Source organism: Molothrus aeneus, chromosome 1, assembly GCF_037042795.1.
Source record: "Molothrus aeneus isolate 106 chromosome 1, BPBGC_Maene_1.0, whole genome shotgun sequence".
Taxonomy (NCBI): domain Eukaryota; kingdom Metazoa; phylum Chordata; class Aves; order Passeriformes; family Icteridae; genus Molothrus; species Molothrus aeneus.
Window position 1 is genome coordinate 106,793,882 of NC_089646.1, and position 15,739 is coordinate 106,809,620.

Consider the following 15,739-nt stretch of genomic DNA (forward strand, 5'->3'; position numbering starts at 1 on the left):
ATAGCTAAGGAAAAAATCCAATTAGTGGTGAGAAGACTAACAGAATTGGAGATCAGAAATTATTTTTCCTTGCGCTTCGATTCCGAGGTCACATTCAAAACTCTCCAGAACACAGATATTCCTTTCACTCCACCCCAACATAAAATCCCCTCGCATTTGCTTAATCGAGGCTACATCATTAGAAGCTGCACTGTTGAGTCTGGCAGTGCAGATAAGAATCTTCCACTGAACACAGATTACCACACGCATGACCGACAAATCTCCCTGCATGTTTTGCAAGCTCCTTTATTTCACTGGGAAGATTTTATATTAAGCACGTTTAAATCTGTGTCACTATGGTTATGTCATGAAGTAATATCATGCATGATTAGATAGAACAGAGACAAAACAATTAAATATTTTTTTTAAAGATTCTCTTTCTCATTCAACCTCATCCAGCTTTAAGAAATTAAACACAGGCAGTTAATAGCTCAGTTTAAGAAAATATGTCTTTTCAGATCTGCAGGCTGAAGTCAGCTAAATGGATTTGTCCTGCTTTACTGACTCTCTCCCCATTTTGCTCCTCCCATTCTGACTCTTTATTAAACTCATCCAGAAAATAGAGGGGAAAATAAATCTGAGTATTTAATGAAATAAGTGAGCTCCTATTCTTAAACTGTGAGGCACCTGGGAAGAGGGTGGCAAGCAAACACATCATCAATTCCAGCATCATCCCTTATAAACAGTGTCCATATTCCCCATCAAGTTTCAGCATCACTATATGCTACAATTAAGAACATTTCAAACACTAGACTCAAATAAAACAGCAGAAATGGTGAATTCTGTTGTTAGTAGTACCCTACTTTTAAATTCCATTACTGACACAGATTGAATACTCTGAAGCAGCTGAAATTATCTTCTACCCAAAACCACAAGATATCAAAACTAAGGCTTAACCTAACAGGCAAATGGCTTGTCTCCTTTACAAAACCAGTTTCTCATTTCCATTTGTTCATTTTTATGAAAAATGTAAAATGTTTATGCTCTAAATGTGTAACAACTTAAATAAAGTACCCACAGAAATGGGCCATTAAGTTTTGGCAGATAACTTTCTTTTACAGTGCAGCCAAATTGCTAAGTGTTCATGGAAGAAATCTGCATGTTACCTCGAAAGAAAAAAAAATAATTACCACCAAACTGGAAAGTGGAAAAATCAAGCAAATTCTCTTCTGTTGGATAAATAATTACCAGCTTCTATACCGTATTTTTTGGTCTGTGCTTTGTAAGATTTTCTGCTATTTTAGCAAGAAAACCAGAGTAAGAGAAGCAGTAAAAAAAAATCAGTGGTATCCACCTCTGTTTTGAAAAGCAAAATTCAGAAAAAAGACAAAAAAAAGCCAGGAGACAATCCTGGCAATGTTATCTTATTAGTGAGCAAATGATGTGCTTGATAAATTTAATTGGCTGATAGAACTCTTAGTGCTATTACTGAGTAGTAACCAAATTGAAAACATTATGGGTAAACCTGGGGGAATCAGCAAATAATAGGAAAATATGAATATCAAAGAAAAAGCAGCTTTTGTTTTATTCCAATTTACAACTGTAACAGCTTTGTAAACATCAGGATTCAGGAATTCTAAAAGACCTTTTTTAAATGCTTGTACCTTAAAGAGTGTATTTCATTACCCTATACTACAATTCCTTACTTTTTCAAATAATTTATAGGATTTAATTGTATACAGATACACTCAGGATTTTTTTCCAGACTGCTCAAACATAACAAACAATACTATTTTATGGCCATTTGAATTATTTATGTTTCCTAATGACAAAAACTCACCAGTTTTGATTTTTGTACTGAGGTGCTTGAGAAGTACACAGTAGTGTCATTACCATAATAACTTCTGAAATTAAAACCTGTCTAAAACTCTACGGAAAGCTAACATCCAGTTCATTAACCATTCCTGTTAGTTTGTTTTCAATAATGCAAAAATGATTAGAAGTTTAATTTGCTAATCACCTGTGTTTTGACTGGCAGTGGATATATAATTCTCTGCAGAAGTCTAAACTAGCCCTTGAAGAAAATAAAATATGCTAATGCTTTATCAAGTCTAATAATATTAATAAAAAAATCAATCATGCCTAGGTTAATCATTGATGGATCCACAATTAATTTCTCCTTAACTCTGTTTAATTTTAGAGACAATGGTGATAATGAGTAAGAAAAATGGCTATTTGTCTTTGAGAAATTTTAGTGCTCACTTACCAATCATGTGGTTCGCAACATGAACTTGGATATCCCACTCATTGTAGAAAACCATCTGACATTTGATGCACTGGTAGGTCTTCTTCTAAAGAAACAAGGGTAGATAAAATTTACTCAAACATACAATTGTAATAATTTCATTATAACTCAAAATACCAAGTTCACAGTAGTCATTTAAAGCTCTCAATCAATGCTTTCATTAAGGCTTAATTATTAATATTAAAACAATAACACTCTGCAGGTTATGTAGTACCTTTCATTTGAGTTTTCTGAAACTTGGTAGAGATTGTTGTCAACTTCCTAACTACATGAACACATCAGCATTGCTAAAACATCAGTTTCACACTCATGGAAGCCAAAATGGAATGTGGATATATGGGATGTAAGCCAAACAACACTGAAATCAATGTGGATCCTTCATTTTACACCAGTGGATTAGATCCACTACAGAACAAGGAAGAAGGCAGGAAAAGAATACAGAAATGAGAAATATGCTTCTCTCATTTTCAGTGGGGCTGCAGAATCTCCTCGGCACTAAACATTTTAAACGATCCATCAGGCTGCCATTTTTCAAGCAGGAAAACCTCCCAGTTAGTCTGGACAAAAAGTCCGTATATCAGGGCATTTGCTTCAATAATATCTATTGGCAAGCCTGTACTAAAACTGGGAAGCCTGACTGGAAACTAGCCAGAGACCATGCCTTCTGGCCACATTAGATTGGGCTTGACTTACTTAAAAATCACGGTGTATACAGCTCAAATTTCATTATAAACTAGGAAATGCATTACTCTGCTCGATTTGGTGCACAGAACATGTTTTTAATTTCTGTCTTGGTGTCTTTCAAAAAAGATCTGCTCTTTCACTTTTCTACAAGGTATATAACTTATCCAAGCCATTTCAACATCCTAAAAATGTAACTGTATTTTCTCTTATTATTTTTCTTGATCTGAATTGGCCAGAGAGTTGATATTGGAAAGCATTGTTTTAAAAGTGAAAACTAAGAGTGTATTCAAAGTAAAGCTATTTTTTCCCTCATAAGACTTAAAATCTGAAGTTATCCAGGCATCTAATGAGACAAGCCAGATTTATAACATTATTCAACTGCATAATTGTATTATCAAGGACTCAAGTCCTAAGGTAACAGTCCTGAAGAGCTCAGTTCTCGTTTTGAAGATGCAATATTGTCAAGGTAAGCCCTGAACTGCCACATCAAGGCAGTAACTCAAGAGACACAGATCTTTCTGTACAGCCATAGGCACCTTGCCTACATCAGCAAAAAGAAGAAAAAAACACAGAAAAACACATATTTTTTAAAGAATGTAAAGTCACAGGAAGCTGGCACAGATGTATTAAATTGCAGATTTCCCATATATTAGTTGGAGAAGAAATAGGGTTCACTGGATAATGTGCATCAAAAATACAGCCTCTCTTGTATATATTTAACTTGTGAAGAGTTTTATGCAGCTGGTATTATCAATTAATTTTTTTTTAAGGTGTTGGCTTTTTTTACCTGACTCCAAACAGTAATAAAAACTTGCTGGATTTTTTATCAGCATCTAAATTTAGATGCCCAATACCTGACAGATAAAGTGGCCATCTATTTTGATCTTTCTACTTCAAGCCTGTAGGCAGGAATATAAAGACTTTCAAGCATATGTTGTTTTGCCTTACCAAGTTAACTGAAAAATTAGTGACTAATCAAAGTCAGCTCTGAAATTAAGTGTTCCTGTGGGCTCCTCTTTACAAATCTCCCATTGCTTCACATACACAGAGGATATTTTAATTTTCTCGACGACAATAAAATGTGCTGCATCTCTTCATGGTGGAAACAACAATAAGCCTTTTTTGCCATTTTTCATTTAAATTAACCTTAGTTTTTCAAAATTTAAGCAAGTTAAATCCTTATGTAGACAACTAAAAATCAATGGACACCAAGAAACCAAATCTGCTTTGACTTAGTGTTACTGTTACTATTGGTAAAGCCAGCTGTTTTTAAAGATAAAATACTTTTTCTCTTTTTTCATTCTTGTGACAATTCTGGTATCATTGGTAGAAAATCAGATTCAGTCTAAGGATTTCCTATTATATGTTGGTAAATTTAACCTTACTGCACTACATGTAGATCTAGCAAAGACCTCTAAATAATGACAGTCAAAAATCAACGATTTATTATGCTAAGCTCTTTACAAGATGCTTTTTGATGCTGACATATAGAACAACAATATTGCATAAATAACAATCACTCTCCCTTTTTAAAAAACATTGTTTCCCTTTAGAACTAGTTAGAAAATATTTCTTACTCCCTGATGACTGCCACTATGTATTGTTTATTAGCATACCCCTAGCATTATTCCTGATATGTGACTTTGTTGAAAAACAAAGAAACATAAATGTAATGGCTGGTCTTTTCTCTTGTTAGCAGAGCAATGCAGAGTGTATGTCAAGAAGTGTCAGCAAAATTATGACTGATGTACATAAAGACAACAAATACAAAGGTTGGGGATTTTTTGAAGTTAAATGCTAAAAAGTAAAGTGATTTGACAACAACAAAAAATAATAATTTACTAGCACTTACTAGCCTGTTCAAAATGATCTGACATATTTGCAGAATCACACACAGAGTTTTTCTTTTTATCATGAAGAGAAGATTGTTTTTGTGACTGCTGCTTGATCAAGCACTAGTTCTTTTTTGTTTCCAAGCATACTCTAAAATGTTGACATCAACTTTTATTAGCTCAATAAACACTCATCTCAAAGTGTCTAAACTTGTGCATGATTAAGTTTTCATTTTAAAAGCATACTCAGTAAATTCTATTTACTCCTAGATTTTCAAAGTGATCAAACCCAGTCATTTTAACACCATGTTGAACAAAACCCACATACTTATTTCCATATGTTTCACATTCTAAGGAAGTCTTTGTTTGCTGCAAGTTGCACATTAGTCTCACAAGCTTTGTCAGAACCATGGGACTCATAACTGCTCACAGGAGTTCCTGGGTCCTGATGTGCTTCAGGGCTGATCCCAATTCCCTACTAGGGTGAGATCTGGGGGGAGACCCAGCCCCTCCTTACACTGTGTTCCCAAAAAGGGGAAACCTGGGGGAATAAGACAGAAAAGAACCCTGAGGTATTGCAGCTCCATGCCTCTTGCCTGGATAGGAAGGAAAGAAGCCTTGCAGCACTTGTGTGACACACCACAGAAGAAGAATTGGACTGTGACTCAAGGAGGCATTAGAATTTCTCTCAAGTATCTCCAGCCTTTGCAGTGCAAGATGGCTCTAAACAGAAAGGAGCTCGGGGCTGTGACAGCCATCCTTGCCTTGTCCTGCTCCAGCTGTTTGCAGCAGGGAGCTCTTGCTGAGCTCCCTCGCCCCTCTGCCCAAGCCACCAGTGTGTGGAGGACTCAGCAGGACTGAGCAGGCACCCAGGCCCTGCTGCTCCAGCTCATTGCCCTCAGCATATCCATTCCACACAATGAAGAGTGGTCAGTTAAAGGCACTTACACCCTAACCTGCCACAGCTGCTTTTCCCAAAGGACACCTGTCAGTCTCCTGAGGAGACAGAAGAATGACAATATTGCCATTCTTCCCTACAAACACAGAAAAAAGCTGACACATATTTCCTGTAAGAAAGTAATTTCAAATCAGCAAGGGTGGGCCACAGAATGCTCTTGCCAGTACATTCCTGTATGGACTCAGACAGGACCAGTTTAGTAAATGGAGAAGATGCAACATGTTCTAAACTGTGCTGTTTTGCAAAAACTACCAAGGATTTGTTCCAGAGGAGAAAGGCACATGTGATTAAGAACGTGGTTAAACTTTTCCCTATTACTACTACTGTTATTATTATTGTTATTATTATTATTATTATTATCACCTAATCTTTTAATAAAAACTCTCCAATCAGCAAGCCCATAATCCTTCACTGAACCCCCTCCTGTCAAGAACTTAAGTGCCAACTTGTCTCCTCCACGCTGAGTGTAAATCTGAGGCCCAACTCATTCCTGGGGCTATTCAAAATCACTGTAGAAGAATAACTGCTTGGACAAATGTCTCACAAGACCATTGGGTGCCTGTTGCATTCCTGTTTTCACAACCATTTTAAAGGCTTCCAGCATTCAAATCTTCCCTGTGACTTCATTTAAAGAGCTCTGGATTGGGCATATGCATGTGTCTCCCTAACCTTTTGAATAATTAAGGTCACCTAGACCTTTAATTATTGTCCCAATCCTCACTTACCCCTCTGCAGTTTTCTGAATTTCTTTTCTATAAAGGTGCCCAGTGTGTCCATGTCATGTGAAATGAGACTTTGCTGCTTTTATAAACAGTCCAAAAATACAAACTTTCAATTGGTACTTCAATTCTGTGAACAGAATTTTATTTGCTTTGCTTTTATAAATAAAGCAAAACAACTAATAACCACACTGCTAGAGGATTTACAGTTCTATTCAGAAGTGCTTCAAAAGTATGCAGAAAATACTTCTGAGTAGACTTTTGTGCCCTCTGACTCTCTGAGGTACTGATACATTTTTTCTTTTTTTCTATTCCCTAGCTTCATTATATTACTTGAAAATGAACTGCATATGCTACTTATTGGCTCATGCTCCACCTCCTTGTCAAAATCATTCAGCATTTTATCACTTGCCTATTTTGTTCTGACATTTCCCCAGTTTTGTACTATCAGGGAATTTCATCACCTTACTACGTATTCTTTCTTCCAGCCTACTGATATGCTGCATAAGTTCAACAAAATTGGGGCAAATAATGATTCTTAAGGCTTTCCATTATTTACACCCCTCCAAACCAACCTGCTTCAATTCACAAGACTCCCATGCTTTCTGTACCCAAGATCGTCTTTCTTTTCTTTTTTAATCAAAGAAAGTATCTCTCCCTACGCCGCACTTATTCACCCAACAGATTAGTCTTTTGTGCTATACCATTTCAAAAGCTTTGCTAAAATCCTGGTAAATCATGTTTATAGGCTTCTCTGTCAGCACTTGTGGCTATTCTCTAAAAATACTCTTTATTGAAAATTTTAAGCGTGATCCTCCCTCTGTGAATCTTTGCCTTCTGTCCTTCATTAAATCAAAACTTTCTTCTATGGTGTCTTTGATTAGCCTTCCTCTTCTGTTCCTCACAGTTTAAATCAAGCTCACAAACCAGTAACTTCATGCATAAGCCTTATATTCCCTGTTAAATGTTTGTTTAGTGGCCTTTTCCCCGGTTGTTGATGCTTCTTCTTTTAAAGACTGCAAGTTTATCTGCTTAATGTTTCCTTTTATCTTCAGCTGCTTTCACTGAGAATTTTGGAATGGATATTTTTGTAAGTAATTCATTGTGTATTATACTCCATTATATTACCTCTAATCTGTACTTCATTCTTCTCCATGGGGAGGAGATGCCACTAGCTCAACGACAATGCATTTGTTTAACAGTACTGCTTTCCTTGATTACATATACCATTTCTGGATCTCCTGTACCCATGCCCCTTTTAACTGAATACCTATTCCCTATATGAAATAACCAAAATATCACTTATAGCTTCTAATGCATGGCATCTACAGTCTTAGGCTTGCAGGCATCCCTGGTTTGTTCTCTACTCCTTTCACACTTCTCTTCCTTGCCTGATCAAAAATGGGTTTGATGTGTACCTGTTACCCCACTGATAACCTCCTGTTTACACCTAATTACATAATTTGCCCTTGTCACACTACTGAAGGGGACTTTGAAGGCTTTTTCCCCTCAGTTTTAGCACAGACTGAATGTATGGATCAATAACAGAGCTGAGACAACCTGCTGTTGCCAAAAAAGAGTGACACCACACTTCTCACATCGTCTAATTCCCTTCTCCCATCAGTCATTCACTCAGTTTCCCTCACCTAAAGGGTGGAGTTAATTCAACCTTTTACACTGACAGAAAAAGAACCTGACAAGAGAAAGTGAACAGCATCCAAAAATCATATGAAAATAACAAGTTAAGACACTTAAAACTTGCACACTAACTACAGCAATTTGCCAGTGCTAACTCCTAATGCTGCCAGCTGATTTTTTTACATCATTATTTTATTAAGCATTAACAGTGTGCTTGGCCCTTCGTGATACACAAGAGCAACCACGGTCCTAGCTTTGTCTATTTAGCCATTTTTCATCAGAGTTCAGATTAATTTTGACAGTACCTTAATTAAGGATTTCTTTCTTACCTTCCTGGATGCTTATTTTGTCAACCTTAAGCTCTTAGAAAACTAAGCATATGTTAGCTGGTTTCACTGCATAGTTAGTTATTTATCTTGCTTATGGGGCACTGTCAACTTCCTTTTTTCTTTTTAATTGACTAATCACCAACTCTTGTAATTGCTCACACAAAACCCTTTAATTAGTATTTCCTGATTACTTTTAAAAACATGTTCATGGAGATTTTATGAGTATTTTTCTGTTCTGTTTTGGTTTATCAGGGTCTAAATTATAACAGAGTCTGAGTGTACATGCCTGTGGAAAGAAAACAGTCAATCCCATAAGGTAAGCAAAATGGAAAGAAACATTATTTTTCCTCATTTCTTTCATTATGGTTACTTATTGCATACACAAAATATATTGAGTCAGAAATACAAATGTTTATTCATGTTAGCAGCCCTTACTTTATTCTGCTTGAATTCATGGTCTGCTGTTCTGTCTTTCACCTTTATTCTGGAGTCTGTATTTAATCATGTCTGTCTTCAATGTCTCTTAGTTAAAAACCTTTTCCTCCCCTAGCTGACGAAGAGCATTAGCTTGCAATGTCTCACATCCCCGCACAGAAAAAAAAACATCTTGCCACATTTAAAAACTGCATCTCTTCCCTTTGAGATCTCTAATCCTTTAACTCTCTCTAGGCCTTTCAAACTCAGTACTGAAGTGAAATACCTGTCAGAAAAGTAACTCTAAAACCTGGCAGCACATGGTTGTATTTTTATTTTCTGTCTCAATTACTTCATATTAGGCTTGTGTAATTTATGAATACAAGCAGCTTAAAGTACTGTGAATTTGAATTGGGATCTAAAAAACAAATATAGTTCTTTCTGTCTTTCTGTCTGAGGGTCTGATCCTGGGTGAGGCTGAGTCTTGAGCAGTGCTCAGGAATTTGGAGCTGTGTCAGGAACTGAACTTTCTGTCAGCATCCCCACCCCTTTCTGTCCCCTAACATTGCACTTAAAACCAAAGGCAATGAGACCCTCTGAAGCCCTAGAGCTCTTAACCCATCCAGAGGCATCCCAACACTCAGCATCTGTGTCAGATCCACTGTGTGGCCACGGACATTGAGGAAGAACTATGACCAGCATCACACTGATAATTCTGCAGAGGAAGTGGCACCAAAGCAAAGGCAATAGAGTTTGACTTGGCAGGTCTGAGATTCAGAAAGCTGATATTCTGGGTAAGCTGATATTTTTTTCCCTTTTAAAGTTGGGTTTTTTGCTTTGTTTTTTAAAAAAGGCATACTGAGACAGACTGTCATTCAATAAAGCCACTACTTTCTTCACCAACAATCAGCAACAGATGTAGGCCAATAAAATTAATAGTTTGCAAGTACGCACAAGAGAATACTCTTGTCTCTTTTCTCCATCACAGATTTTGTAAAAGCTCTCTGGATTTTAACAGAAAGGCAAAATCAGGAGCTTTTTATATACCTTTTTTTTTTTTTTTTTGTAATTTCAACACTACAACTGCTTTTCTCCCACTCTGTGGAGAATTAATGCTGATTAATTTCACTTTCCAAAGTGTGACTCAGGACCCTCCCCCTACCCTTAATTGTCCACTTTTAACTCAAACTGAATTCTGCACTATTACTTACCAAGATAATTTAATCCTACAGAATAGAACTTGTGCTCAAAAATATGCAACATTAATATTAATGTACAAACAGAAATATATTACTCATACATAATATATAAGAAATTAATTTTCATTGAAGTATCAAGAGAAGGAGTAAACCCCTTAGATCCTTCTCATGCAATTAGCTCTGCACTTGGGGAAGTCAATGGGACTTCACAAATGAGGGCTTCACATGATAACATGGCCAAGACTGGGGTTTTAAAAAGGCACTACAAAATATGCCATGAGCAGAGTCCTGCAATCATATTGCTGTGATTTTGGTTCTACCCTCCATGGATACACTTAGGCCACATCAACGTGAACAAATACACTGGTAGCATCTGAGCTGGCACACAGCTGCTGACACTGCAATGACGCTTGACTGTGTGCCCAGCTGAAAAACCTCCTCTGGGGCAGTGCAGCTGCCCAAGGAAGTGGTGTACCAGCAAAACAAGCACTCTGCTCAGCCACTCTTCAACACTACCCACAATGATTTGTGTCTAACTGGCTTTTCTTCTGTGAAGAAATACTTGGTCTCCTCTGAGGGAATTAAGGGAACTTCACAGAATTGCCTCTGTCCTATTTCATAATCTTTTACTTTCACATTAATTCTTAAAACACCAGAAGCTCCTCTTAGGTACATCCTGTAAAAAGTTAATGTCTTTTTACATGGGGTTTCAGTCTACCATTTTCCTATCTTAAAAAAAGGATTGCAGAATTTGTTTCAGAAGCAGAATGCCATACTTCTAGGTTTGAAGGACTTCACCCACTCAACCACCATCATACAAACCAGCTGTGAAGCAGGGAGCATATGAGAAATGAGGAACTAGGTTTAAGACTGATAGTTTGGGAAAATTGCCAGGTGATGCAGACAGTCCCTGCCTAGGCCTGTGAGAGAAGCACCAAGCAGAACAGGATCAATTACAAGCTGGCCACTGTCTGGGATGTTTGCAAGGATTTGTAAGCAGACAGCTATGTTCCTATAGGTTGGCCCTAAACCTATTTCAGCCATAAGAGCAGAAACCAAGAGGACTGTTGTAGTAGTGGTAAAGCAAACACAGAAGGAAATCTGGAAACTTGAAGTCTCAGATCATTCCTTGTTGGTGAACCACCCAATTTCCTCCTGGAAAATGTAGAGAGAAAAAGGTGGCCTTCCAGATATGAAAAGCCATTAGATGTGCCTTTTTAGACAGAATGCTGTGAAACATCTGAATAATAAGCAGAAAACAGAGGAAATGTATCCCAACACAGGACACCAAAACTGTGGACATATAATCAAAGGGGATAAATAGCTCCATTCTCTTTTACCTCCCACCTTGCTTTTGAGTACACAAGCAGAAAGTCACTTTGAAATGGCTGCCTTTCTAAGTGGCTGTATTTCTAAGACACTCTTCAAAGGCATTTCACAGGCATTAAAAATAATTCCTAGAAGTGCACATTATTATTGGTAGGACTAAACTGAGATGCTCAGTATCAGGAAGGGCCCTGCCCTTTTATTCACTGACTTATGGAGCCATATACCAGCAATAAAGGTTTATCCACCAAGGAACAACAGGGTAACATCAACATACATCTCGTAGATGGGCCCAAAGATGGGTAGAAGCCACAGAAGAACACAATGGTTGAGGCTGATCTCTGGGGATCCTCTGATCCAGTCCTCCTGTTCAAGAAGGGTCACCTAGAGCCATGCCACATCCAGATGACTTGTGAGTATCTCAAAGGGATACACAATCTGTCTGGGTAACCTCTGCCAAGGCTTGGTTGCCCTGGAAGTGTTTCCTGATGTTCAGAAGGAACCTCCTGTGCGTCCATTTGTCTCCTCTGCTTCTTGTCTTAGAATGTCACACGGTGAGGGTGGATGTTAGCAAGAGACAAATCTCTGCTGTCATACTCAGCAAAACATGCTGTATAAAATAGTACAGGTCATATTTATCCAGTAATTTGTAATATAGTGCAGGAAACAGTATAAACAAAGTATGGCTTTGGCAGGACAAAAAGGTATCTCACAGTTTTGAACCACCAAGCATAAAATCAACTATCTGCTATCACAGAGCTCTGGCAGGTCAAAGAACAGTATCCTTTAATAAGATACTACATGTCAAGTGGTTTTCTTATGTTCATTTCGTATAACTTCGTGAAACAAGCAGTACTGGGGCTACATACCCATTTTAAATTAATGGTTAGCCCATTTTATTTCCCTCATGACAGAGTAACAAATCTGGGTGTTATCTTTGTTGTACAAGACAGAAAAATACACACATCATATATAACAACTTTATTGAGGAGTGGTGAAAAACAGTTCTCATGTACAGTCACTTGAGAAGCTGGCCTGTGTGTCTCACAAAGAGCAGATCATAGTTTCCTCCTATAGCTTCATGTCTTGTGTTCACTTGACTTTTGCATATAAAACAGGTATAAACTTCAGCTACTGCCATCTTCCTGGGTTGGATCTCTTAAAAGCCTCTCTCCTATTTGGATTCTGTTGCCTGCTGGGTCACCTCTCTTCCCAAATATTGTAACAACTTCATAGGCTTTGAGATTACTGTTAATCTATGAATTTTTCCCCTGAAATTGGCCAAGAGTAGTCCAAAAATAAGAGGTAGAAGTGAGAAAATCCCCTAGAGGTCTGCAAACCAGCAGACAAATGGAGATATGTAATGACTTCCTGTGTCTTGTTCCTAAAGATGATGAGGCTAGAAAATTGTTGGAAATTTCTTCTAGTTTCTACCCAGTTCTGAGATCAGAATACAAACACTCATCACTACTGTGATTTTCCTGTGGGGCTGTGCAGAAATTGTGGCATTCCACACCAGCCAGTTGGCCAGCAGGTACAAGTACAGGGAAAGCCCCAAAAGGACAGCGGGCTGCACAGCTGAGCTGTGGGAGCATACACCTCATGGATGTTTTGTCTCATAAAGCTTTGCTGAATCTACATCTGCCCTCTCTAGAGATCCTTAAGGGCTCCATCCACATTCCCGTGGCCCTCTATGGTTCTTCTGTGTTTCTTCAAGCACACATTCCACCCCCCAACCCTGGTTCATTTTAAGGAAATCTTGGTTTAGTGCTCTTGAAAATTTTGGAGAAAACATGTTATCTTTTCATCTTCTCCTGCAAAGTTTTCCATGAGTGTGAAGAAGACGCCTCTCCAAATTCCCCATCTGAAGCCTCTGGCAAATAACAAGACAGACAAATAGCATTAGATTTTAATAATCAGTGGACAGGAAACTAAGAAAATTCACTACAATTTTCCCCCTTGCTTCTGTTCAGCAGCTCCCAGCCAACATATGGCCTTCCTTTCACAGACTGAACTCATGGTGTGTGTGTGAGGTGAGAAGTTTGAAGCCTAACTTTGGTAGGATTTACAGCAACAGGATAATAATACAATCCTTGTAAAATTCAAAGAGGATCCTCATGGCTCACCACCAGACAAAGAGAAGAGAAATGCTTAAGCTGGACCTTATCAGCCAATTCCTGGTCGTGGCACTAGCAGAAATTAAAGCATAGTGCAAAGTGGAGGTGGCCTACTGTGGCAAAAAACCCAGGCTAGCCCTTCCTAAGAATAGATATGGTCACACTTTAAATAATACTTTCCTGAAAGCAGTGTAAAAATGATGCCAGAAGACAAAACTGGTATTTTTAGTGAACTCATTTTGAAACTCCAGAAGCAGAAAATATGTTTGTCACAGATTAGTTCCACAAACTATTTCAAAGCCAAATCTTTGTGCCAGCAACAAACCTTCTTCACCTTTTTCTGTCCCTGGATCCAAAATACAGCATGAAAATAACTTGTTCTGAGCCTGGATTCACTGACAGGAAACCCAAGGCACTACTTATGTTTACATTACAAGTTTATGTGCTTATTCATAAAAATCCTGTAGTCAGAATGATCAGCTTGGATTGCTGATGAGGAGGATTATTTTAATTTCTTTATGTATTTCAATTAAATGTGTGAGTATAGATTTCAGTGCATTTTTTCAGTTAAAAGCACTGTGATTTATATTGCTAAAATGCTATTGCTTGCCCTGCCAAAAGCATGCATCTGGGAACATTTCTGGGTTGCTTACAGTCTTTTCTCTCTTCTTTCTGCCTCTGACTGCCAGTGCATGCTGTTGAAATAAACCAGTTACTTCAAAAGGCAGTTCCTATTTTTTGTCTTTGTGGGTCTGGCAGTGTTTTGAGAAGTGGGGGGAAGAATAGTAAGAGAATAAAGGTAGATTCAGAGCCCATGAATAAATAAAGAGGAAAAAAAGTAATGACAAAAGAGTACACCTACCTGAGCTCCATTCTTTCTCCCAGGGCGATACCGTTTCTGGATTCATCTTAAGTTGGAAAAGTTGAGTTTCAAGGAGCCAACAGCTCTCCACAGCATCTGAATTTTGTAACCCCCATCTCTGCAAGCTCATTGTCAGACTGCACTTTCACGGCTCCTTCCAGAACAGTGCTGTGATGTGCCGGTGTCCCCTGCTGTGGCATGCCCATCCTGGCATACAGCTCTGCACAACCACAACAGGACAGAAGAGCAGCCCCAGATTCTGCTCTCCAGCTGGTGTGACAGTTGCAAGCTCTCTCCTTTGTCCAGCATTTTTGATACTCTCTGAAATAGTGAGTTTCTGCAAATCTTTTGCCACACCTAAATAAGCATCTTCGCTCCTGAAATGATTTGGCCGTGTACTCATGCTGCTTCTTCTCTCCTCAAGACCAGAAAACCCAGAGAATTCTTGTATTATTAATGAAGGACTGTCTGCATTGCCACAGGTAATACAGTATTCACATGAGCTTCACATTCATGGAACAAAGTGATACAGAAGCAATTACGCTTCTACTCTGAAAGTCACCAACAGGACCCCAAACTGAGCACAGTTGCACATGTGGATGCTCTACCATAATTCAGTTTAGACATTAAACTGTGTGTGGAAGCTGGAGTCCATTCCCTCCTCCCTGCCAGCTAAGAAACAGACAATATAATTTATTGCAATATTATGCTGGTGTGATTCAGCAAGTACAGAAGTCTTGCAGCTTAAGAAGCAAGGGCACACTTTCTGCTGAGTCAAGAGTTCTCTCATTAGGTGCCTGACAGGATAATAAGGAAGAATAAGAGAGTCAAGGCCACACAGATTTTCTTGAACAGATTTTCATCTTACAAGGGCTTTACAAAAACTGTATTGTAAGTAAGCATGGAAACACACTTTTCAGGAAATATCTATTTTATATTCTGAATAAGGAAAATGAAGCAGAAATGTTCAAGCAGTTTTGGCCAAGTCAGCAAAGCAAATGAGTGACAGAAAAAGGTCTAGTTCCCAATTCACCAGCATACCAGACCTTGTTCTCTCCTTTTACACAGTAACTATCACTGAGGTTATCACCCTAGCCCAAAAGTGTGCTTTCAGTGTGATTCAAGATCTTTACAAGAAATCTAAAACCAGCTGAATCCAGCACCTCATTAAAGCTCAAAGATTAACTTGCAGATCTAACATTTTAGAGCTCTTTCAAAAGCTGCTGTTCATCTGTCTGTGTGATAACTTATGGGTACTAGATTCAGCAGTGTGATAGACTTAATGAGTTCTGACCTGCTCCTTGACTCGTTGCAACCAATGATGAGCACTAGTCATAATTTTCTATCCCAACCAGAAGGTAACTTTCAGTGGAGATG

General features: G+C 38.2%; 1 protein-coding gene and 1 long non-coding RNA gene across 5 annotated transcripts in view; both read right to left on the minus strand.

Moving 5' to 3' along the window:
- The window catches only part of ZNF521 (zinc finger protein 521), a 230,408-nt gene that overhangs the window by 115,620 nt on the left and 99,049 nt on the right, over window positions 1-15,739 (minus strand). For all 4 annotated transcript variants that reach the window (XM_066562529.1, XM_066562558.1, XM_066562549.1 and 1 more), the window contains one exon: window positions 2,246-2,330. In XM_066562529.1, the coding sequence (XP_066418626.1) occupies window positions 2,246-2,330 (85 nt within the window). The remainder of the gene's footprint in view (window positions 1-2,245; window positions 2,331-15,739) is intronic.
- On the minus strand, window positions 12,350-15,427 carry LOC136554485 (uncharacterized). The gene is made up of 2 exons (XR_010783338.1): window positions 14,363-15,427; window positions 12,350-13,256 (listed from the first exon to the last, which is right to left on the minus strand). It is a non-coding gene; the product is annotated as an uncharacterized lncRNA (long non-coding RNA).